This window comes from Falco biarmicus, chromosome Z, assembly GCF_023638135.1.
Source record: "Falco biarmicus isolate bFalBia1 chromosome Z, bFalBia1.pri, whole genome shotgun sequence".
Classification (NCBI taxonomy): Eukaryota; Metazoa; Chordata; class Aves; order Falconiformes; family Falconidae; genus Falco; species Falco biarmicus.
The window spans coordinates 48,099,570-48,123,803 of record NC_079311.1 but is presented as its reverse complement, the minus strand read 5'-3'; the positions used below and the strand labels follow the sequence as shown (position 1 = coordinate 48,123,803).

At 37.1% G+C, this 24,234-nt stretch overlaps 1 protein-coding gene across 2 annotated transcripts in view; it reads right to left on the bottom strand.

Moving 5' to 3' along the window:
• The window catches only part of PCSK5 (proprotein convertase subtilisin/kexin type 5), a 247,790-nt gene that overhangs the window by 60,890 nt on the left and 162,666 nt on the right, over nucleotides 1-24,234 (bottom strand). Inside the window, exons 13-21 of one of the 2 annotated variants that reach the window (XM_056325216.1) lie at nucleotides 18,504-18,640; nucleotides 12,393-12,536; nucleotides 10,864-10,966; nucleotides 10,085-10,278; nucleotides 8,546-8,630; nucleotides 5,777-5,874; nucleotides 5,076-5,205; nucleotides 3,916-4,031; nucleotides 1,979-2,182 (exon numbers count right to left, since the gene is read on the bottom strand). In XM_056325216.1, coding sequence (XP_056181191.1) covers nucleotides 2,067-2,182; nucleotides 3,916-4,031; nucleotides 5,076-5,205; nucleotides 5,777-5,874; nucleotides 8,546-8,630; nucleotides 10,085-10,278; nucleotides 10,864-10,966; nucleotides 12,393-12,536; nucleotides 18,504-18,640 — 1,123 coding nt within the window. In that variant the 3' untranslated portion in view covers nucleotides 1,979-2,066. Of the gene's footprint in view, nucleotides 1-1,978; nucleotides 2,183-3,915; nucleotides 4,032-5,075; nucleotides 5,206-5,776; nucleotides 5,875-8,545; nucleotides 8,631-10,084; nucleotides 10,279-10,863; nucleotides 10,967-12,392; nucleotides 12,537-18,503; nucleotides 18,641-24,234 lie in introns of those variants that run through there. The other variant, XM_056325218.1, reaches the window with a different exon arrangement.

Genomic DNA, 24,234 nt, shown 5'->3' with positions numbered 1-24,234 from the left:
TCCAGACCAAAAGAACAGGAATTTAGGTTAATTTAATAGAAAAAATAAAATATGGAATAACATTGATTTTGGCCAATATCAATTACAACAGAACTACCCTATTTTACAAATAACAACTGAACCTTTTACACATGTACAGTATTTTTTTCAGTAAAAATGAATTTGGATATAACAATGTGTCAGTTTTTTAAAGAAAACAAAGTTATTAATTTCTTCTCTATAATAGTGTTAGAGACATTTGTAAGTATCCAAACAAATTCTTTACAATCCATTACATAATTAAATCTCACTTATGAATATATATATTTATATATAATATATATAATATTAACTTAAACTTTGAAAGCATTATGTTCTAGTTAAACATGTTATACTGAGAAATGAGGCAGTAACAGACTAGTAGTTAAACTAGCACAAATTTAATTCTTTTAAATTTGAATGTTTATCAGGAAATTTGTGGTGGGCACAAAAGGAGCTTGACTGGCCCCCTGGTCATACTGAACCAGGTTGTAATGGTTTATCCACTCTCTGCTAAAGGTGGCACATTACCTTTATAGGTTTGTACCCATTCGTTCGTAAAACTCCCACAATCATTTCTGATCAACTTCATTTTCTAACATTCACATGCTTGAACACCTGCATTCATTTTCTGTTTATCCTGGAAAGATAACTGAGAAAGACACTTTGCACATTTTAAGTATTATCCCCTTAAGACAGTATCTTTAAAGTTCAATTTTCTGTTTTCTGCTTAATGACTCTCTTTTGAACAGTATGCTAAGTGCAGCTGATAAAGATATATTAAACAGAAATTTGCGCTGGCAGCCGTAAGCCTGGGTAAAGAGAGAATGGCAGAGGCCACTTCGCTCACCACCCAGTGTGGTTTTACAGTGAGGTAACTCCATTGGCCTCAGCAGGACTACTCCTGCTGAAATTTCTGTTGTGAGCAGTTAAAATAAAATTCAGGCCCATCATGACATGTTTGTTACACCAAGAGAACCATTGATTTATTGCCCTAAGTGTGATTATTCCTAGACATATATTTGGCACAATTATAAATCCAGTCCTGTAAACACATTCTGTCGCATATATTCACACTGGCATTTACAGATGGGCACTATGAAATAGCTCCACATATCTGTATGATAATATCCCCTTTTTGTGAACATTACAAGACAACAATAATTTATGAATACTTCTTACATGTTAGCAATGTTTTCTGACTTCTGAGCATATACATTACTCTCACTTATGCAAACCAAGAGAAGTAGTATCTTTTGAATTTGTTCACTATAGGAACAATGTTTTTTTTTTAATTTTATTTGAAATAGCTTTGACAATTTAAAAAAATAAAATAAAAATCCTAGCATATCTGTTAATAAGCTAGCTGTCTAAAAATGAAATCTATATGACCAAAACCACATTTTGGGCAAACATATATACATACTGCATGTGATACAAAAAACAGCACACAGCAGAGGAAGTAAGAAAGAAATGTGTGCAGAAATGTTCACTGTTCTTTTTTTAAATATTGTTACAAAAGGGGCAGAACTTAGTCCTGCAGCTAACGATGTTTCTGATCCCCTCAGGAACTCAAGTTTCCCCTGTCAATACACACAGCACAAAAAAGACTAATGCAAACATTTTTGTATTGTTTAGTTTTAATCCATGTAAACTTGTGTTGTATTCTTGAAACACCCTTTAAACATCTTGAAGGGGAAAGAAGCAGGAAAAACAGGGAAGAAAAAGGACCTTCAAAAAACAGGAATAATCCTAAAGTTGACAGGAAATCAAATCATGAGTTAAACGTTAATTTTGGCATCAACTGCTTTGGTCACACAATACTGACTCTGTGATCCTGGATGCTCAGCTCTAGACACCCAGTTATGAAAGGTAGGCGTGTTGTAGTTTTTCCTTTTAAGTTCCAACAAACAGTTCACCATCTCCCCAGACAAAGAGGGGGGAGAGAAAGACAGGTGGCTTTCTTTTTTTTTTCCTTTTTTCCTTTTTCAATAATACGGATTAATCTATAAGTCTACAGGAGCAGGAGGACACTGGGAGGTGTCAGTTCACCCCTTGTGCGTACATGTTCTGCAACACAATTGCTGAAGCACTTTCCGCTGGCAGAGATTGTTCTTTTTCACCAGCATACAGAATCCTCCCTCGGCCCAGGACTCTTCCGTGGCTTCCGGAGGGCAGCAGCAAGAGAAGGAGGGGAGGTTGAAGGTTTGGAGAGCATGGCGTGTGCAGTGGAGGAAGGTTTAATTGGTCAGACAGGCAGATTTGGTTGAAGAGACCATTCAGGAGCAGGTAGCAAGTAGGAAATTTGGTCCATCAAAAGGAATTTCAGTCAACAGCATTTTTATTTTTTTTTTTCAGGAAGAGATATTGTGTGGTCCGACAGGGAATGATTGGTATCCATTTGTGAAAAGGAAAAAATATTTGAGAGAGAATAATTAGAAAACAGTGATATTTACAGCAAAGGAATTTGTTCTCAGTTTTTATGAATCAAAAGAATAAAACAGTCAAACCACAGGAAAAGAATAAAACATTCTCAACAGAAATGCAAATCCTATAGAGGGAGTTAGATTAGTAACCAGTGCTTGACTGTCAGGTAGTGAAATGAGACCCTCTGTGTTTTGTAAATTAACAGAACTGTTCTGCCCCACTCCCCGCCTCCCCCCAACTTCTGGACTTCCCTTGGCTACCCTAGACTGCTGAGAACACGTGCTGTGTGGTGGGATCCAGTACAGTGTGTTGCAATTGCCGCAAGGCCCACACACTGATGTGTTGCCCTTTCATGGCAGCAGCACTTGGAAGAATGGGGGAGACAGTACTGAGGTGATGTGTCCCCAGTCCTGGGCAACTACATCTGTACCTGGCTGTTGCATGACGCAACAACACGCAAGTTGCATGTGTGCAAATGAAGACAGATTTAGCCAGACAATATTAAAGACCAAACTGCATCTCAAATGTCTGCATTGCAGAATTCAACTGCAATACCATACTGAAACTGTGGTTACTCAAAATTCTTAGCTTTACACTTCCTCTTCATCTGCCCATCTGTATCTGACCTTCTCTGGACTTGCTCTGGATTACAATGATCCTTCCAATGGCCTGATATGAAAAGGTCTCATGACTGGTTTACCAGTACCTGTAATATAACTTTACGATGGACAGGATACTTTTCAACGTTTGAAGGCTTAAATTGCAACAGGAGCTGTAAAAGTCCACAGAAACAAGACTCAACATGGCTTAACAGTGGCCTTTGTTCTGGTATGATTTTCCCCTTGGACTGCGCTTTTAGGCTGTATCTACCTGTAATTCACATACCAACATTTTCAGGGAAGCACGATGTTACCTAAGTGTCTCTGTAATTGTGACATTTGAAAGGAATGAATATTAGTGAATAATTAGGCCAATCACATGCTATCTCAGTTGCCACAGAGAACTCAGAGGAAGTTCAAATCACCACAGACTGGGTGCTCTATTTCAGAATTCTTCTGTTCTCATTACCATTTCATATAACTCAAGCAATACTATAGGCACTTAAACCCCTTTTTACTTACCAGCATTTTCACAGTTTAAAGTGCTGAAATAGATAAATGTGATTCTATTGATAGTACACTAGGATCTTCATACAAAAATCTTTTGAAAGCAATGGTTTTGAAAAACAGATAAGGAAGGAAAAGTAGGTTGTGGGCAGGGGGAAGCTACTTTAGGAAAATTCAGGTGAAGTGGATGTGACTAATCTTATTAATACACGCAAATGTAGTTTTCTTTTTTTCACAAACCTGAAGAAATTAAGATGTAGACCTCAAACCAAGACTGTGGCAAAAGAAAAGAAACAGACCAACCCAATGCATGTAAAAGAAGCTGGCAGTGGTAAAATGGATCTTTTCAGAGAATTGCACTCACCATCCTTGCAGACTGTTCCCACTACACAGACACCAGTGTCCAGGTTATAGCCACTTGGGCAGCTCGTACAGTTTCTGTCTCCTTGACCACTGCAATCCAAACAGCTGGCATCACATCTGAAAGACAATGGCAGGAGTCAGCCTGGTGGCCTCACCAAATACAAGAGTTCCTAGGAGACCTCTGCTGTAGTGCAAAGGGCTTGTTTGCTGTTTCTAGATGTATCAGCTGCTCTAATAATAATAATAATACTAATACCAAAAATTAATTAGCTAGCCCTGCAACCTAGTTCTGCTTCTTTCATCTAACCACTTTCTATTCACACTTTTTTACTAAATAGCTCCATTATTTTAGTATTTTGGAACTATGAAGAAATAATTAACAAAAGTATTAAGCTGATTGTGCATACATGTGCCAGCAAAGCATGAGCTAAAGGCACAGGATGGAAAAGATGGACCTGCTGCCCAGTCCTTTCATCACTCTTCTGGTTCCATCATATTTTCATTGTGTATTGACTACTTTTTTGTGTGGAAAGCTGTTACACATAGTGATTCCCTCCCTGCCCTGAACTCAAAATGAGTCAATAGTGGATTCCAAAGGGCAACAAATGGTATTTGTTTAACTAAGAATGGAATAGAAAAAATTGTCCTTTCCTTGCACAGAACAGCACAGCTTTGTTCAAGATCTGTCCATCCATTTGTACATTGAGCCAGGTGATCTGTTCTGGACAGCAGGCTGGTACTGTACTTGTGCCATGTTTGTGACTGCAGCTGAAGAACTGAAAAGGTCCTTATGAATATTAATTAACCCACAATAAAAAAAATAGTTTTATTCTTTTCGTTTGTTACTAAGAAATGCAGATCCTCTGTCAGATTTTTAAGTTTTACATCTCTATGCATATCAGTTCAGATTCTCGCTACAGGCTTTTTTGAAGTGAAGGACACACATATAGGTACAAGGAAAAAACACTTTTAGAAGACTTGCATGAATATAACTAGGATTAAAATACCCCCCCACTTTTCCTTTGTTTGCTTAGCATGCAATACGTTTTTGCTGTTTTTTGAAGTCACCAGTCTTTCATGTTCTAAGCACGATCTTTTTCAACACAGTAATAGCTAATATACTGCCAAATATCAGACACACATATTAGCTGCTAATCATACCTTTTGCAGCTTTTGTATCCACTTTCAGCAGAGTGATCAAGGTAATAGCCACTACTGCAGGACTGCACACATCTTCCATCTTCCATGAAATAACCCTGTGTGCAGTTTATACAGGCATCTACTCCAGCACCTTAAACCAGAAGAGAAAATATACTGTATTAATGGCTAGTTCCTCTTGTTGCCTAACTGACACCATCTCTAACTGCAGCAAAATCTTATCATTTTAGAGACTATGTTTTACCTGCCTTACTTTCTTTCAAACGGTAATATCAAGCAATAAAGGTACATGTTTGGAGTGAACAACATTACATAATTTCAGTATATATTCTTCTGAAAGAAATGACTGTTGGTAGTTCAAAGCTTACACAAAATCTATCAGTCATTATTCCATCCCAGAAAGAAAATGGAGGGCATTACTGGAAATCAGAACGAGCTCTACTAAAAGAAAGTACCACCCCACCCCCCCCCCAAAAAAAAAAAGAAAAAAAAAAAAAGAAAAAATGACTGTATGCCCCCTCTCAGTTAGAAAACTTAGATTTTCATGTCAGCTGAGAAAAGTCTGCTGTATTTAAAATATATTAAAGAACTATCAAAAGAGTTAAGTTTTTACATGCTATACTGTATCTGTGATATAGCAGACTAAAATCATCAGAAAAAACACAGAGGAAAGGAAATGGTGCAGTTAAATGTCAGTTCAGTACCTGCACATGTCGCACAGGAGCGGTGACATGGTTCACATTCTCTACCATTATGATACTTTCCTTCTTCACAGCGGATAGCACATTTAGTGCCATGCAAGCTATGTAAAAAGAAAAAAAGCACAGTGTCTGGGCAGGTAACAGCAACAGAGGACAACAAGCTCATGCACAAAACAGTTTTGTCTCTTTTAATGAAAGAACAACCCATATATTAGGATTCACCAGCTTCCTTCATTGGTCATATTTTATAAATTTAGAGACAGCAATCACTTCAAGTGGGAATGAAATGCAGTTTTGTCCACAGTGAAATACAGAAATTGTTTACAAACTCATTGTAAACACTACCAAGGAGTAGGGACAGAAAAAAAATGAACAATGCCAAAGAGTACTAAAAATTCTGGCATGTGAAATGCAATTACCCATGAGGAGTTTGGCACAGTGTCAGCATTACTGTAGTAAAAAAAATGCTAATGGACTTGTTAACAAGATCTCGTGCTTCTCATTAAAGATCAGCAACATCTCCCGATACTATGCTACAGCACAGGTTAAGAATAGATTCACAGTGAAGGAAATCACCACCTCTTTCTGAAATAGAAGTTTTCCTTGAAACCTCCTAACTGAGCACCAGTTCTGAGTGGCTTGGGAGATTTGTCAAGATTACAGCCAGAGCGATTCTGCCTGCAGGCCCTTTTGAGCGAAAGCACAAAAGAGTAACAGAGGAAAAAGAAATAGCATAAAGCCTAACATTTCTATGCTTCCCTCTAAGTATCTGTTTATGCTTTCATATTATCAAGTGCCTACATAATTTTTTTTTGTTTGGTTTAGTTGCTTGGTTTTTGTTTTGTTTTGTTTGGGTGTTTTTTATTGTGTGGTTTTTTTTCTGGTTTTGGTTTTTTTTTAAAGCTAGGACTTCTCTGTCATGTGGAATTTAGCTTTCATCCAGTTTAACACTTTCTCTACAAACGCTCTTCAGCTCTGGGGATTACCACACTGAGTGAGTGCTAATCCTGTTTTACAGACTGGATCCAGCGAAAGTGTGTGTGCTCAGCACCACTGGAAATCTTCAAGAGCGTATGTGGTCCCAGTTTAGAAAAAAATTAAATTAACAATGCAACAAACCTAACAATCCCTACTTTCTTATTATTTTTCATCAGTCACATACCTCAAACTGCTTTACAAGGCAGGTAGCATTATCATGTTTTTACAGATGGAAAAACTAATAATTTGCACAGGTTTATTTAATGGGCCAGTAACAGGATCAGAACAGGAATCCAGGTCTCCCAAGTCCCACCCAGGGCCCAGGAATATGAAATGCATGTCCTGCAGTGCTCCATTTGTCTGGCACACCCACACAGACTGTGTTTTTTTCAAACTATTACCAAAAATTAATCTCAGTATTACCCAAGAAAAAATGAAGTTTGGGTTCTTTTTATTTTTTTAGATTCAAATTTCTCCTTCTCTTCTCACACTGAATGGACTTATCTGTTTCTTCAGTAGTGCTACAAGCTGCTGTTTGTGTTAATGGACAGGGCAATTCAGTTCCTGAGAAATAAAGAAAATCTCAGCATAACTTCTCTATAGCAACTGTGACCTATAAGGTCCCAAATCCATGTAATCTTTGGTCTCTTGACATATTTGCCTTCTAAATATACTTCTAAAATGCCAATTTACTAAATCCATTTTGCAGATACACAGAAGGTCATGTTAAGTCTGTTAAAATTATCCAAAAATCTCAACATGGACTGCAATTTAATAATTTTTTTAAAAGGGAAGCAGATACTTGTATTTCACAGAGAGTGTGAATAGACCAATGCTCTTATCCAATCCCATGCTTTCCTTCCAATGAGATCACACTTCCTTTTTAAAAGGTTGCGTTTAAAAAAATAGCAATATTCGCAGCAAAAATTGTGCAAACACTTGGGAAATCTAGTTGCAACATAAATACGCAGAAAGAATTCCTTTGTAAAATGTAAAGGATTCCAGCTATTGATGTCCTAGAAGCAAACAACATTCAGCCGTTACTAAGAGATGAAAATCCACTTTGATAGAAGGCAAAACCTGAGTGTTAAAACATTCACAGAACACTTGTATTCTGCAAGAAGAAACCCTACAGACACTGAATACTGAGTTGATATTTTTTGTGGCATAAAGCCAGCATACATTCTGTCATGAATTTTATAAGATTTTTGACCTCTGCTGCTTGGATCAAAAGGTCATTCATTCATAAAGGATCTTGAAATGTGTACTGCTGCTTTGTACATCTTAGCTATCAGTTTAAGAATGATTAAGTCCCACTATGAAGAAAAAATATCCACTGCTGTTTAAAATATGTGCACACTATATTGTAATAGAATTGAGCTTTAGGTGCTTGAGATATGTGAGTGAACAGATACGTGAAGAAATACAATAAAGATAAGAAAATTTTTTCTAACTATCACAGGAATGAATCAGAAAGATTAATATGATTCATCAACTCTACCTCTAAATAATCCTTGACTGCCACAATATAGGTCAAAAAATGTCAAGAAGCCAGCTTTCCGTACGACTGTGGCTTTTATTTTACCTGAAATGAAAGGCCACCTGAAAATCCAGTTAGCCAAACTGGCATATAGCAGCACAAGAAAATACTATACTACACACTAAGCAGGAAATGGAACATGTGAAATGGGGGCCGCTCAAGGTTAAATAGCTGTCTGATGTTCTTCGTTGTGTATCCACAGCCATGTAAGCCTCTTCAGGTATGGTATTTAGCAACATCCATAATTTCCTTACCTTAGGCCATGTTTGCATTCTGTGCAGATTTGGAATTCAACACATGTCTTACAGTTTTCACTACATTTTCGGCAAATAATCTTATCTACAAAGGAAAAGAAGAAAACAGCCCAGAAAATCTTGGTCAGTTAACTTTAACAAAACTGTATGGATATATTATTGCAGGACTTTGCTTTCTAGCTTGACATCAGGAAAGGAAGCAGCAAGCTAGACTGAAACAGCTAAATTCTGCTGATTATTAGCTTTTTCCATCAAACATCAAGTAGTTTGATCTGTTTCTAAACATCTGAATTTATAGTTGTACCCTGAGAAAAGTATTCTTTGAGGTTATTAAAAATCTTCATAAAAATTTTAAATCTGTATTAACTGTTCATAATATGGATTTAAATAATCTTTTCATATAGCAGTGATATGCAGTAATGGTTGCCATGTGTTCCAGAGACTGTCCTGCAATTTACCTCTAACACTTTCTAGGCAAGCAGCCTGTCACGTCTTCCTGATGTAGTGCTTAAAGACACACCCACATGGACAGGTCTAATCTTAACAAAGTCAAGACATAAATTACTTAACACCTGTCTTTTCATCTCAAGAGCTCCCTACTTTAAGAGATGTCTCTCTCTCTCTCTCTCCTCAGACCTGCTGTCTTTTGAGATGCATTGTCATGTACCTTTCTGGAAAGAAAAACCCGATGCTCCCATTTAATCCTAGATTTTAATCTATCCATATTAACTGGGTAGAAAGAAATTCCCTTTACTGTAGTTCTCACAAAGCGAAAAATAGAATTAAAGTAGCACCTGTTTTTACTAATTCTCAAAAATGAACACAGAGCTTCATGATGCAGAAAGCAAAAGGTCAGGTACCTCAATGAACAAAGCTCCTGAGCACATATTTATTTTCTAAGTCTAAAGATGACTGAAGTCACTGCAGTTTGAATACTTATCCCAGCCAAAGCTGGAAATTAAACATGGCCAGTCTACTTGGGAATCACAGAAGGAAACTGAAGGCAGATGTCTCACATGGCAGAGAATTTCTGCTCTTGGGTCATCACATCTCTGCAGGTACTTAGGCCTGTCAGAAACATTTATTGCAACCATGTTTTACACCTGAGCCTATTTTTATTAGAGCTCCAGTTCAGTGGCCATGGTTGATTCCTCAGTTCTCTCTTCTATCTGGTGCCATATCATTTGAATTTGGGGGAATGGGGAATGCCTTGTTTTCAGAATATGGGTGCTCTCTGTCCCTTGCTGGAGTAGGGGTAACCTGCTCTGTCCTGCAGCTGACTTGCTCTTGAACTGCCCTCATTCTGCTACTCTTACTCCCAGCCACAGACAGAAAAGACACCCTGCCACCAAACATGGTTTTTAAAATAAAGGAAGATTTTTGAGGAGATTCTAGATCACACTTGGCAACAACTTAATAAGAGGAATAGGATAAGAGACAGGTGCATCAGCATTAACTTTTCCTGCTTGCAAGCATTTCAGCAACCTCCCCAGATCAAACTCTGTAGCCCACAATAAAGAAACAACAAGAAATACTAACTCTTATCCAGGTAAAACCCATCAGGGCAGTTGGTAATACAGCTATTGGTTACTTCATTCAGGTAGTAGCCAGATTTACAGGTCATGCACTGGTCACTATGGCCTCCAACACAGGTTTCACAATTGGGTGAGCATTTTTTACAGCGTTTCTTGTCTGCATTGTAGTGACCAGGTGGGCAGGTCGAAACACAGATCCTGCAGACAGCAGGGAAAAGAAGGCAGAGTCGTTAATGAAATAACCTGCCACCACATTCCTGGATCATGACTGCAAAGCAGAAGTATTTTTCAGCGTTGCTGCTTTTCTAATGATCATGTGTTTACCAAGATGTAACCCTCCAAAGCATTGCATCAAGCTGCCTCTTTTCTTCCATTTATTTCCCTACAGCAAATGCTATGTCACTGGTAAATGCCTTGTCAGGCAGTCATACAGTATCATTTTTGACCATCTACATTTCTTCCTATCATGTTCAAACTCAATCACAGAAGCTGTAGTAGCTATCACAGTTACATACATATATCTATTTATATCTGTATCTGTCTATATCTATATATCTCCTTTAGAAAAAAATAATAAAGAGATGGGGAAATAATCAGAGAAGGGTATTTGAAGGCTGTACTTTAAATTGATTAGCTAGGTGGTATTTTTTTTTAACTCCCAAGAAAATTTGTCAGATTCAGTGGAAAATGAATTATCCATGACTGCAGCAAAGAGAAGAGGAAAGGAAGTTAAGATATACACTAAGAAATCTATGAAGTAAAGATTTTTTCTCTTGGTCTTACCGTGTGTTGTTCTTAGATTTGTAGTAGTAGTGCAGACAGTCAGTACAATGATCTGGTCCTGGCCCATCACACCCTACTTTACTGCATTCTGCATTGCAGGGACCTGTAATAAAATGAGAATATGGGGGGTGGGAAGGGATAAAACTTCTTGTTTAGTACTTAGCACCCCTTAAAACACAGTATTTAAATGCAGAAGGCAATTATTCTGTTTCCTTGTTTGATTTGAATTCCAAATAGTAATTTGGCTCCATCAAAAATATTTTTTAGTACCTGAAGACCTTGCAAATACTGGTCTCGGTATTTTTTCACTGTGGTTTATGATCTTCAGCAAATGTGGCATCCTCTATGGAATCTATTGAAGAGAAACTATTTCTGGATGCAAACAGATGGTTTCCTGATGAGTAACAGATCATTATGAATCTTATTCAGAAATATGTATAAGCTTCTGTAATTCATAAAAAGGAATTATTGGCAAAATCGCTTACAACAAGCAGGTCACTATAAACGATGAACAACATGATCACTGGCTACTCTGGTTACCAGCTGAGTAACAACTGGTCCAAGTGGCTACCACAACCCAACTGAACCAGCCAGCAGGGCCCAGATGCATTTTATTCTGCGCTGCTACATGCTGCAAAGGCCTCGGCTCCCCTCCAACATGAGATATTATATGATTCTATGTTTACAGTTTTCAAATAGTTACAGTTTTCAAAATAGTCCTTCCCACTATGGGAGGAGGGAACCATCCATTTCTGCCTTTATGTGGGTGAACAAAGCCAGGCAGTGAAGTTATAACGTTTATGATTGCTGTTTTCTCATGAATGAAATGTGTGGATTTTGCTAGTCACCTTGAAATTTCTCCTAACAAAAGTGAGTTTGTTTCATAGAAAACTCAAGAAGTTAGTGACATTTCCAGTAGAGATGTTAGTGTTTCATCACCTACCAAAACAAGGAGTTCAGCAGCTCTCAATCTATAATAGGGACTGGGGGTCTGACATGCTGTGGCAGGAGACTGCAATAACAGAAATTTCTGCATTGAGCTTTGTCCTGCTGTTTGCTTGCCAGAGCTACGCTTGAGATTCATCAGCTCTAATCATCTACACAATGCTCCTTATGCAGGGTTACATGTAGGAAACTGCCAACCTGACTTGTTTCGTAGTGCCAAAAATCTGTATCTGTTAAGGTCTAATGTTAAGTTTGGAAAACTTCTATAGGGATCAGTGAGAAACAACACAGATGTAGAAGATAATGTTCTTCATATACAAATATGTGTACTCATGTGTGTATACATATTTTTATATACTTATGTGAAAAGCAGTGCATTCTTCATAGTATATTAAGTGTAGCTTTAAAATATATAACACTATGCTTACAAACTTATAAGATGAAATGAAAATATCTAACTTTGAATTATGAAACAAGAAGTTAAGAATCCACTTCACTGAACATTTTACATATGTAGAGTCTCAGGTCACTGCTTCAGACTATTACATGTTTGGTGAATGTGCAGAGTAAATGAATGTACGCACCTGAATAGTCATCTGTTCCATAGTCTTCTGTAGGGTCTTCAATGGGACTAGAGCGTACTCTTTCCACTTTTGGAAAATCATTTCTTGGTGAGTAAGGCTGGATCGATGTTCCATACAGTACTAAGGACCACTCTTTCAATTTGCCTAGAAGTTAAGTATTTAAAATCTAGTTTTAGAACCCATTTCTATTTTATGTGTCCTATAAACACTTACACCTATAAAGATGAATTTGTCAGTTGGTATGAAAAAATTTCTTTTCAAGTGTCTTCAGTTTAATATAGATAGTACAATTGTTGCTTTACTATGAACTGAGAAAGCATACTTTCTTCAATCAGATCTTTACACAGTATTTTCATAGCACTTCAGCCTCTTGTTGGTCTAGTTTGTGTCATGGGCTGAACTCAATATAAAAAATAAACAACAAAACCTTTGGTCATACAGTTATTTGGAAAATCCAAACTCCACAAGGAGTTTTTGCTCTACATTTCACTTTCCCTCAGAACATTAATTATCTACTAATTATTATTTGAGATCTTTTAGCTAACTAGCTGTATTTAGAATTCTGACTTAAGAAAGTGCTTACATTTTGTTTAGTACTTAGAGCAGGGGTCCTTGAACTTTTTAACCGGGGGGCCGGCACACAGATGCAGCGGCAGGCAGCCATCTGCGGCTGCTTGGTTTCCCCCCCCAACCCCCGGTGTGGGAGGGGGGCGGGGGGGTCTGTAAATACCGGGGGCCGGATTGAGGAGCCTGGGGGCCATATCTGGCCCGCGGGCCATAGTTTGAGCACCCCTGACTTAGAGAATACTTCTCATTGGCTTACAGGACACATCACGATGAACATGAAAAAACTTATTTTCAAATCCCCATGGTAGAATATCAGGGTCCCCTCCCAAACCAGCATGATTTATTTATTTGCCCTAGTTAGTTGGCAGATGTATCACTGCATTGTTTGTGTTCATCACTAATATTTTATCTTCTTAGTACTTGAGTGAAGAAAGAAAAAATTGTTTGCCTGCCTGAAGCATTATCAGACTTTTTGGCAATTTATTTTGTGGAAGAATAAAGAGATAAATATGTATCAAGTCACCAGTTCAGGCTGTCACAACACGAAATGTGAACTTTCAGTCCTCACCTTTCTGTCTATACTACCAAGTGAATAAATTTTTGTGAAAGGGCAAAAGGTCTCAGGCCTGAAATAACAAAGTAATGATGCATAAAAAACCACATCCTTGCTTGAAAAGATGTAAAGTAAGTTTGGTCTTACCCTGTCTCTTGATTATATTTATCTGTGTTGGGCTAGCTAGTTCTAAATGTCAAATTCTCATCAGAAGAGAAAGGAAACAGAGGAGAGGAGCTGAGAGTATTTATTTTTTGAATTTGAAAGATCCTGTTTTGGAGGCAGTTCTGTGGTTAAAATAGTCTTCCTTTAGAACTATTATTTAAAGGGAAATGTAATCCAGGTATGTCTCTTCTTAAGAAAATCACTTAGTATACTTCATGTAAAATTAAATTCAGCCAATCTTCCTCTTCTTTCATTTTAACAATACTCAATAATTTGAGCTTTCATGTTGTTCACTTGGGCTTTTTCAACACATGCAAGCAAATTACTTTGACCTTGAAAGCAATTTTCTGTATCTTTCCCAGTGTCATCTGGTTTTCTTCATTGACATGACCAAGACAATACATTATCTCTCTGCTTTTACCTTCATCCTTCTAAGCAGTAAGCAACAATAAGAAAACCTGACAGATGATCACCCAGTTCTTTTAAATGGTTTATAATGGGGTTAAAGATGGGAAACTCTGTTATCTCTCTGTCTCTTGCCAAGCCAATTTAATCTTTCTGGGACAGAAATTTCTACACTTCATATGAAACTTTCTCTGCTCTATACTCGGTTTTTGAGAAGCAGCTTTGGGCAAGAGACTGCATCACATGACTTTTCACAGTTAAAGCAAGGCATTAATTCTAAAGAGACATTCAATCCTGATTAAAAAAATTAACTGATGAAAAGTCTACCACACCTGCTGCCAAACTACTGGCTAATTACCTTGGGTGTAAAACTGCATGCACCTTATTTTCAATTTGTCTTTTCCTACCTCTAGCACACAGCTATGTAGCTCTTTAGTCTTGATGAGATTAAAAGGACCCAAATTACATATTTTCTTCCTGTATAGACACGTGAGGATCAAGTTATATCTCAGTGTTCTTTAGAGTGATTCACGTGGGTCCTAAAAGGCACTTTTTAGGAAAGAAGTCACATAGGGAGCTCATTTTTAACCAGATATGCAGTCATCTCTACATCTTTTTCAAAGCTACAGCTTCTCCACTTGTAGTTTCTGTCCTTGTTTTTTAACCCATTTCAATACCATAGGAACCATAATGTACTGGATGCAATCAAAAAATGTGTGTTTTGCTAAGCTATTCAGATTTTTTCATCCTAGTCATTATTGCTTCAAAGATCATTAAACTTCCCAAGGGCTGATTTCATACTTCCAGAACACTGATAAAAACACTGAATACTCAAAAAACCTATTTGCAAAGACCCACTAAAATTAACCACAGGTAAAGATGATCCTCAGACACAGTGTATTCTGTCTGGGCTGTATGCACATGGAAGGGCTTGTACTAACATTACTGCGCGAGGGATTGGTCCTTTGAATGTATACCCAATGCCAAGGGGCAGTGAGAGGGATAACACAGGGTCTCTCGCGTGTTTAGTTTCCTTTTAAGAATGGTTCACTAAATAAAGAGGGGGGAAATTCATGTGACTTGCCAGCAAATAAATGAAGTCTGCCTCAAGGCAGGTTTAATTTGCACAATGAAAATATTTCAATAACTAAGTATATATACATACACACATACACTTTTATAATGGATAAACAAAGTGTGCATGTTTAAGCCAAAATCTTTCTTTCCCCATTTTTGGCCAATTCCATCATTTAGTTTGGCTAGACTAATCCTTTACCCTGCTTGTATTTAGTATGCAACAAAGGTCCCACATTGTATGTATAGGAGAAAGGGCATATCACATTGTTTCACAGCAAGCACATGTCCACCTCCATAAACTCTACAGAATTAAATGCAGAAATCACATGCACTGCTTTTATGAACTGGACCCTGCATTACTTTACAGGCAACAGATGTGGCATTACCTTGCCAATGCAGCAATATGATGACATGCTGGCTCTTTGTTCTCAATTTGATTACAGGAAAACTGCAGCTTTTAATTATAAGACCTTTCAATAGCTAAATAAATGCACACAACATGGAACAGGCATAATGGTGATATCAGTGTGATAAACTGCAGGCTATGGTGATAAACTTGAGGCACCATGAACTGTGTGTAAGCACCTTTTGTTTACTTCACATTCTGTTCAGTGCGGAGGCTAACCCCAAAATGCCCAGCTGAGTTTGTGCACCTAACACCTGGCAGGCACTTCCAAATCTTTCCAACCAGAAGTACTACTGGACAGCTTCCACCACAGGGCAAGCGCTGCTCTAGAAAGTTGAGGGACATATATTATAAAACAGTATACAATGAACCAGGATCCAAATTCACAATCAGACTGCATCTTTTCAAAGCCAAATATCTGTAAAAACCTAACCAGTCTCAACTACTGTTTCACATTGTGGTTAAAAGAAGGTAAAGAGTAAGCTTTCCAGCGGGACATCTTCAGTGTGTCACCTTCTTCCAGAACCCCTGACTGTGCAGGTCTACTTTCCCCACATCCCCTGGCCTTACTGCCCTTTTCTTCCAGAGCTGGATCTTCAGGCTTTAGTCCTCTAGGAGCAAGAGAAATCAGTCATATGATACTAACTACTGTAGCACTGAGAAGTGTGTATATATAAAGTATTGAAATCAATAAATCAGTAAGATCTATACAACTATGTATGTAAAAGAGGAGCGTGCAGGAACAAGCTTTACAGTGTAAAGCTGGAAATGTAGCTGGTCACTTTTAGACTGTCCTGGTGACATAGAAGGGTTGTTAAGGATGTCTGGAGAATAGCCTGTGTGAACAGTTTGCAAAATGGCTCCATGCTACCTCTTCTCTAGGCTTTAGTACAGGGATTGTGCCAGGGGAGAGAGAAGAGGGTAATAGCTGAAACATATTGCACTATGGCTCTGCTTCTTGGCTGTTGGAAGAACCACAGAGTTCCAGTACAATCGCAGGTGAGGAGCTACCTGAAATTGTCCTTCAAGCCAGAGATACTCTTTGCTGTGTCAGGAATAACAAGTACAAGAAGGAGTTGAAAAATATTGACTGTTTTTTTGGTAATCTCATTAAATTACTTAGTTGTTGTGTAATACCTCCCCTCTATCAAATTCTTAAGCACTTCAGTTTGCATTTTAGTCAATGTTTCTTTGTGCTTTTTCATGTAGTAGAAACAATAAAAGTACTTAGTGAGGCTCATTTGAATAGTTTTAATGACTTCCAATAACCTATTAATTCAGGAACAAACATACTTAAAAATCCCCTGCTGTTAAGTTTACAAAGATATATTTTTATAGCTTCAAGTACTTTAAGTTAACATCTATGTCTCCAAATTCAGAACTGATTTTTAGCAAATCAGTTAGAAAACTTTTACTGCAAGTTTACTTAGCTGCCTGAGATGGAATCTATCTTTTATTTCACTGAATTATAAAATAATTCTATGGCAAATGTCATTTTAATCCTAAATATATTTCATACCAGAATTCTTATAATTATTTGTTATCTACCAGAAAGCAGCAGTCAACTAGATTTGTCACTTTCAATGTAATATTATTGAATTCTGACATGCTGTCCAAATAGAGTGTTAATTTAAATTTAGTGATAAATGATTTCCAATACATCAGTAGTATTCGCCTCTCTAACATGTTTTAATCTAGATTATTTGTTTATCTGATATTTCACCTTTGATTATTTTTATTAAATGGTTTCTACCTATTTTGATGTGAGACTCCAAAGGAAAGACTACACGCAGTGTCCATGCATAAACAGTGGTATTTTTGTCTGTGTATAATATATCTATTTCAAAATGGTTTTTAAGGTTTTAATTTTCAGTAAGACCAAAGGCAAGTATATACTCATTTCTCACAACCAGCAAATAGAAATAAGCATGTACTCCTGTAAATGTCTTTGAAAGCCCTTCTCTCAATCTCCATTTCTTTCAAAGTGCTCATACTGAAATATGTGAATGAAACTGTGCAGTGGGAATTAAAAGCAGAATGTCTGTAGCCTCAAAAATTCTTACTAGGAGCACAGTTTGTAAGTGGGCAAATGCCAGGTCTGCCCATACACACGGGAGCATGATGCAACTTACCATTGTGAATTCACAAATGTGAATTTCTTTGTCTTGTATGGTGGGACTTTCTAGTTGTGTAAGCACTGACAAATGCCACTTTTTCATATGGTTAGGATAAAAAATACAAAGCAAAGAAAACCAACATGTAAATAAATTTCTGGGCCCTATTTAGCTGATACAGGCCAAGAAAATACGAGCCCTGTATCAGCCATGAAAATCACAGGCAATATCAGCAAAGCAGAGTAACTCTGGGCTCCTCTAACATGTTGAAGACCTGTATGATAAATCTATATCCAACATCCAAGAAAACAGATGCCTGCATATGGAGATAATAAACTTCTTTCAAAGGTGGTACATGCAGTTTCATGCAGTTTTGTAGCTTTGTCCTTGAAAACTGCATCTAGGAAAGATTTGGCTTTCTTTAAAGTGGCTTTCTTTAAAGCACCGACTGTTGGCAGTCTGTCAGATGGTACAGGGGTCTGTCTCTGCTTGAAGAATTCATGTCTGGTATGGTGTAGCTCTGAATTGCCAAAGCCTTTTTTCCTACTGTGAAGCAACACATGTGACTGCAAGAAAGAGGGCGGTTTACCCCTGAGATGAAATTCCCTATGGAAACCAGAAGTAAATCCAGAGTAAAAGAGAACCACATATCTTAAAGCAATGGAAAAATGAAGAGTGTATTGAAAACTGAAATTAAGAATAATGCTCTTCACAGCTCTGCCTTCACACTAAAAGCAGTGAGATGTTCCAACTGTAAATAAAAGATAGAAATCAATCAAGGCAGTATTAGCAACTGCAAGCCCAAATAAAGGTTACAGTCATACCTGGAGTCTTGAAATTTCTCAGCTGAGATGGAGTGTCACAGATTTCCAAGATCCAGTCACCTGCTGCTTTTTCACTCCAGCAATGAGTAGTCATAAACTCCCAGTTTTTGAATCCTTCCATGGAATGATCAAATAGCCTAAATAAAATCATGACATTATTTTAATAATGTTTAATATTAATGTCTTATTTATTAGTTTTTACTTATTAATTTATTTAAAAATTAATACATTTTAAATAATGATTAAAAAAATAATGACATTTTATTTGAGGAGCTAAGCCTCCCAGTCTGCAATGTCTTGAATGACATACTAATTAGCCAGTTCATTCATCTGTGTCTTTACATAATGCCACTCATGATGGTTTTCACACACATATTTCAAGTACACTCAACAGTTCCTTATCGTTTTGATGGAAAAGATTCCTTACTTGTCATCATTTGTCATAACGTTAAAGAGTAAGGAAATAGAATGCATTTTAAGAAAAAATAGCAATTGCTAAACCTGTTTAATAGGATTCATGTGTCTTGGGAAAAGTGCATACAATACAGCATATCCCTTGCTTTAACAGAGTGATGTAAATAGAAACAACTCTTAAGTTGGAAAATTGCTGTAATATTTATTTTTGGCTTTGGATCAGAATACTCAAAAGGGGTTTAAGAACAATAAAAAGTATTAAGTGACTGAGACAATATTAGCAATTCAATATGTGTGACTTCTTGTGAGGACATAAATGCAACTGAAACATTGGTCTTAAACCCCAAACGACCAAGGTATCACTCTCTTCAAACACTTGGAAGAATTTGGTTTAGGTGAAACTGAGACACTAATGGCATCTAATGGTTTAATCTAGCCAACAACATTACGATAATTTAATTACCTAGGTTGCAGGTGAAGAGGTTGGAGCTTAGGCCTGGATTATGGTAATTTCTAATATGGTGGCCCAGTTCAGAGGCTGTAATGTGATGCTGATCCCATGAGGGAAGGGGAAGTAGGACTGACCAGAGATTTTATTATCTAAAACTGTAATTTATTAATGAGATTTTGGGAAGACACAAGAAAATTTTCACTTTTATTCAGTGCTCACAGCGTGTTGCCAGGTACCCCAAAGCCATTGATGGGAGGTGCACTCTGATCAAGACTGTTGCCTCCAATAAAATGGCACAGCTCAGCTTTAAAAAATACATATATATATACACATCCACATGCAAGCATGTATCTATATTTCTATACAGATACATCCATGTAAGTACATATAAATTTTTATATATGTATATATACACATAGATATATATGTATGTATGTTTATCACTATTTTAATTTGGACTTTATTGTGAAAATTCCACTGGTAATAGCTATGCTTGAATTTTTTTCATAAAACAAGATTTCTACAGTAGAAAATCCAATAAATTTAAAACCCTTTTCCATAAAATAGAGAAAAATCTAGTATTAGACTACAAAAATACTATATTTTGCACTCACATGATTCTTTACTATCAATTTCTAAGCTAATTCAAGCTTTAGTCTAAAAAGGTTGTGAAGTTCAGTAAACACTGGGAAAGCAGGATACTTTCATAGCAATGTATGCGTCAACTTCTCGCAAAAATTGCCATACAGGATGTCAATAAAATGCCATGCTTATTGCTGAAAACTCTGGTCAGTCAAAGGCACAGGGTCAGGTACTGCATATCCACACTTACTGCAACAGGACCTGCATGGACCTGCATGCCTGGTGCACTTTATAGTGCTCAGCCTAAAGCTGGTTTTCACGCTCTCATTTATGCAAACTTTTTCCATTTTAAATGAATGTCTGTAATAATACTCTGTTTTATTAGTTTTATATTATTTAAATAAAATTAAAATATAGAAATATATTTTGAATTAGGGTTTATTGTGACTGATTATTGGGTGAGATTTTCTTCTCATGACGTTTTGTGCCTCTATGTGTGTGCGTATATATTCTGCCAGCAGAATTGTCCTGTTTCATGTCACTGCTAAATCAGTTATTTGAATACAGCACATCCCACAAACACATGGCACACATCATTTACTGAAAGAGTAGAAATTATTATGCAGTTATTACCCCATGTCTGTATGTAAGTATGTTCAATTGAAATCATTAGGTAGGTTATTTCTGACAGTTAGTCAATTTATCATGCCATGTTTTGCTGATAACAAATGTATTACTTTCTGAACACTGTCAATCTGTCAAGGCAGCAATAGTTCTCTTTGCCATTGTGGCAACTAAATAATATAGTATTATGTAAGCACTGTACAATTGTAAATTCTGTATTCACTGGGCTTCCATTCACATACATAGAAATGGAAGTTGCTGTTTATTTTTCTGTAGTTAGTTCAATATTTCTCACAGTGTTGTTTGTTTAAGGTTGTTTATTTGGCATGTTTTGGAATTATAAAATGGTTTCATATTTCCCATTTAATATTGCATCAACCTTTTAAGTAATTTTGGTAGGAAGAGACAAAAATCTCTTATGACTTTATCATAGGTATATAAAACCACCTTTACCCAAAATATTCTATGGCTGAAACTGTAAGCTTTCATATCTCCATCCATGGAAATGGGGAAAATTAGCAGCTTTCTCATCTGCATGTGTCAGGGAAGATCACTTAAAACTTCTGTGTGTGGATCTAAAGACAATGTATTTAAAAGGTATGCATACACATATTTTTTATTTTAAATTTCCATTTTACATCTGGTTATCACAGTTAATTATATGAAGCAATGGGGATCTCTAAGCTGTCGTGATAAAGCTGTTTGGAGAAGAGTAGCATGAACAATAGGGTACAGTGCTCGCCAGCTTGAAATAATGGATAGTACAGCAACCACCATCTTTAAATATGGAGAGCTTGTTCCCTGGGACCACACATATCCACATGAAATGCTCCATCATGACCTATAGACATGTCAGACTGCTGAGCTTCATACACCACACTGGTCAACTAGTTGCATGACTGATACTTATAGCTGTCTTAAAAGCTGCACATGTTTTCCTATTGAATTTGCAGTAAACCTGCAGAAACTTCACTCCAGGCAGAAATCTTAATGCAAGAGCATGAATGAACCTGTTGCCATACATATACAGACTTCTCCTACCTTATCCTGCATTTGAAAATGGACACCTGATTAGGCCAAGGGCAATAGGGGACCCTGACTGTCCATCACACAATCCAGTTTATTCCAAGTGAAACTCAATGTAGTAAGTGTTATAGGAAGATTGAGGCTGGGTTAATTTTCATAAAGCTGGGAAAAAATTCATTCATTCTTACTACAGTAGCTGGGGCAAGTGTATCTGCAGGAAGTAGAAATTCTAGGCATTCTTCTTCCACCTCTCTTAAACAGCTCCTCTCTTTTCTGTTCAGTTCAGTACAGACCTTGGAAGCAGAGATATTTAGCTGGATCCTACATATGTCCTTAGCCACTTGTCTTTACTCCTGCTTCAACTGGAAAATTAGGTCAAACTTTCAATGATGGGTTCAAATTTTCCACTAAAACTGAACTTGAGATATTAAATTCTAAAGCTAATACATGCCTACTCTGCAGATCCCTGATGAATTCTTTACTAGTCTCAGTCAGCAAAGGCATGTGTCACACTAAATCTCAGATACGCTGCACTTCATTTTCCCCCACATTATTCTTTGAGCAAGTTCCAGGATCAATTTGAGAGTTACATGGAAGATAGTGTCACTTACATGCATTCATTTACTCGTTTGTATATAAATCCCATTAGCCCTTTCTGCAGAGGTGTGCAAATCAACAATATTTTTTCTCCTCTTTGATAATGAAAATAAAAAGTTTGTTTTTTTTTTTTAAAAATTGATGTTGTGTCTGTAGTATCCCCAGAGCTCTTCAGCCTATCTACAACTAGTACTGCCAGGGTCCAACAACAAAAAATAATTTTAAAATGTATTGACCTTGCAATTACAGTTCAAAGAATGGTTAGTAGAAAGGTAGTGGGATGTCTATTCACATTCCCCGGCAAAAAAAAAAAAAAAAAAAAAAAAAAAAAAAAAAAAAAAAAAAGAAAGAAAAGAGAAAGAGAAAGAAAATAGATATAGACAACCTGAATGAAATAAAACATTGCAAGTATGAGTTGGGAGAGATAATTTTCTGAGAACTGCTTCATCCTGTAGACATAGCACAAGCACAGGATTGCTGTTTGGTCATCCTGGACTTAATAATACCACCACAAAGTCCTTTTCAGTTAGTGTGTAAGGTTCAGCATGACAGCTGGCCCTATCCTTTTCATCATATTTGGATACATGAAATGTTGTTTTTGTTTATTAGAGTGTAATGTGTAAACTGCAATAAAAATGTAAGATATCCTGGCCCGGAAATCAAAATGTGCTTCTATGAGAAAAACGTTTCCTCTACTGATTCACCAAGACTTTTTATGAAGCAAACTAGGAAGTAAGATTAGGTGAGAATAACTTGGGTTTGATCTAAGAGGAGGGTATTGTTAAAACATTGATTATCTGAAGTTTCATGATAGGAAAAAGATGGTCATGAAAATACTTCCCTTTGTTACTAAACAGAGGTATTATTAATATCAGTGGCATATAAGCATAGGAAGCTAGTGGCCTGGAAACTTGCCACCACGTGGCTAAAGAATTTCAGTTACGCAGTTCGAATGGCAGCAGCTGCTTTAAATTTAAAGGGCAAGGATTAAACAAGCCATGACTTCAGTGGGAGATAAACGAGCCCCAAGTTTGCTTCTTTTATCCTCTTTGTATTTAGCTTCTTGTCCATAACTCCTATACTGAATGTTTGTTAGAACCGACCTTGGTATGTCTCAAAAGCACTCAGAAACCCATGCTGCCAGATCCAATGGCCTATTGTTTTTAGAAAGGGGATACTGTTCCCCTCTGGACTTTATTGTGGCCTCACCCTCACACCAGCCAGCACTTTCCAAGCCTGTATTTTCCTCTGCTGCAGTACATCCAATGTAATCATGTTTAGTACTTTCCAAACAACAAAGCAGATGTTCCCTGTAATGCAGTTTTTGAAGAATGCACGAGGCTCAAGCCAGTGACAGTGTAATCCACCAAATGCCTGCAAAGGAATCCACACTGACTCTGACTAACAAGTTTTCTTACTGAAGTCATTTTAAGTGATGCCAACATTAAGGATAAAATATGCAGAAAAAAGGCCAGATACTGCCTTGAGGGACCTACATGTCAATGCACCAGAAACTACACAGTGACTCTTCTTCCAGAATTGGTGGAGAAGCGCACATATGTAAAATATACCTTTTGCACTTTAAGACATTTTACCAGCAAACTGTTTCAAATTAAACCCAGATGAGTAACAGTAAAGCAATGAGGTTTTCCCTGGGTTCAGTAAAAACAGCTGGTATTGCTGCTATTAATCATGTGCGTGTGCATTAAAAGGTCTTGTACATCTGAGAAAAGCATCTCAGTCAGGTAGTAGCAACATACAACAGCGTCTGGGACCTTTACCTATAAACCCCACCCCCCAGACCGCTTACTGCCAATGCATCCTTCATGCTACTTGTACTTGAATGCATTTATTCTGATGCCCTCCTCAATAATACTTTAAAAATCAAATGCCTCATAACTAAATTCTCATGTTAGTGAATAGAAACACTCCTACTCTGAGTTTTATTTCATAACATGATACTAAAACATAAACTCAACAACACTCACTATACTACTAACTGTAAGACCACTAAACTGGAAGACTTCTTCCAGCAAG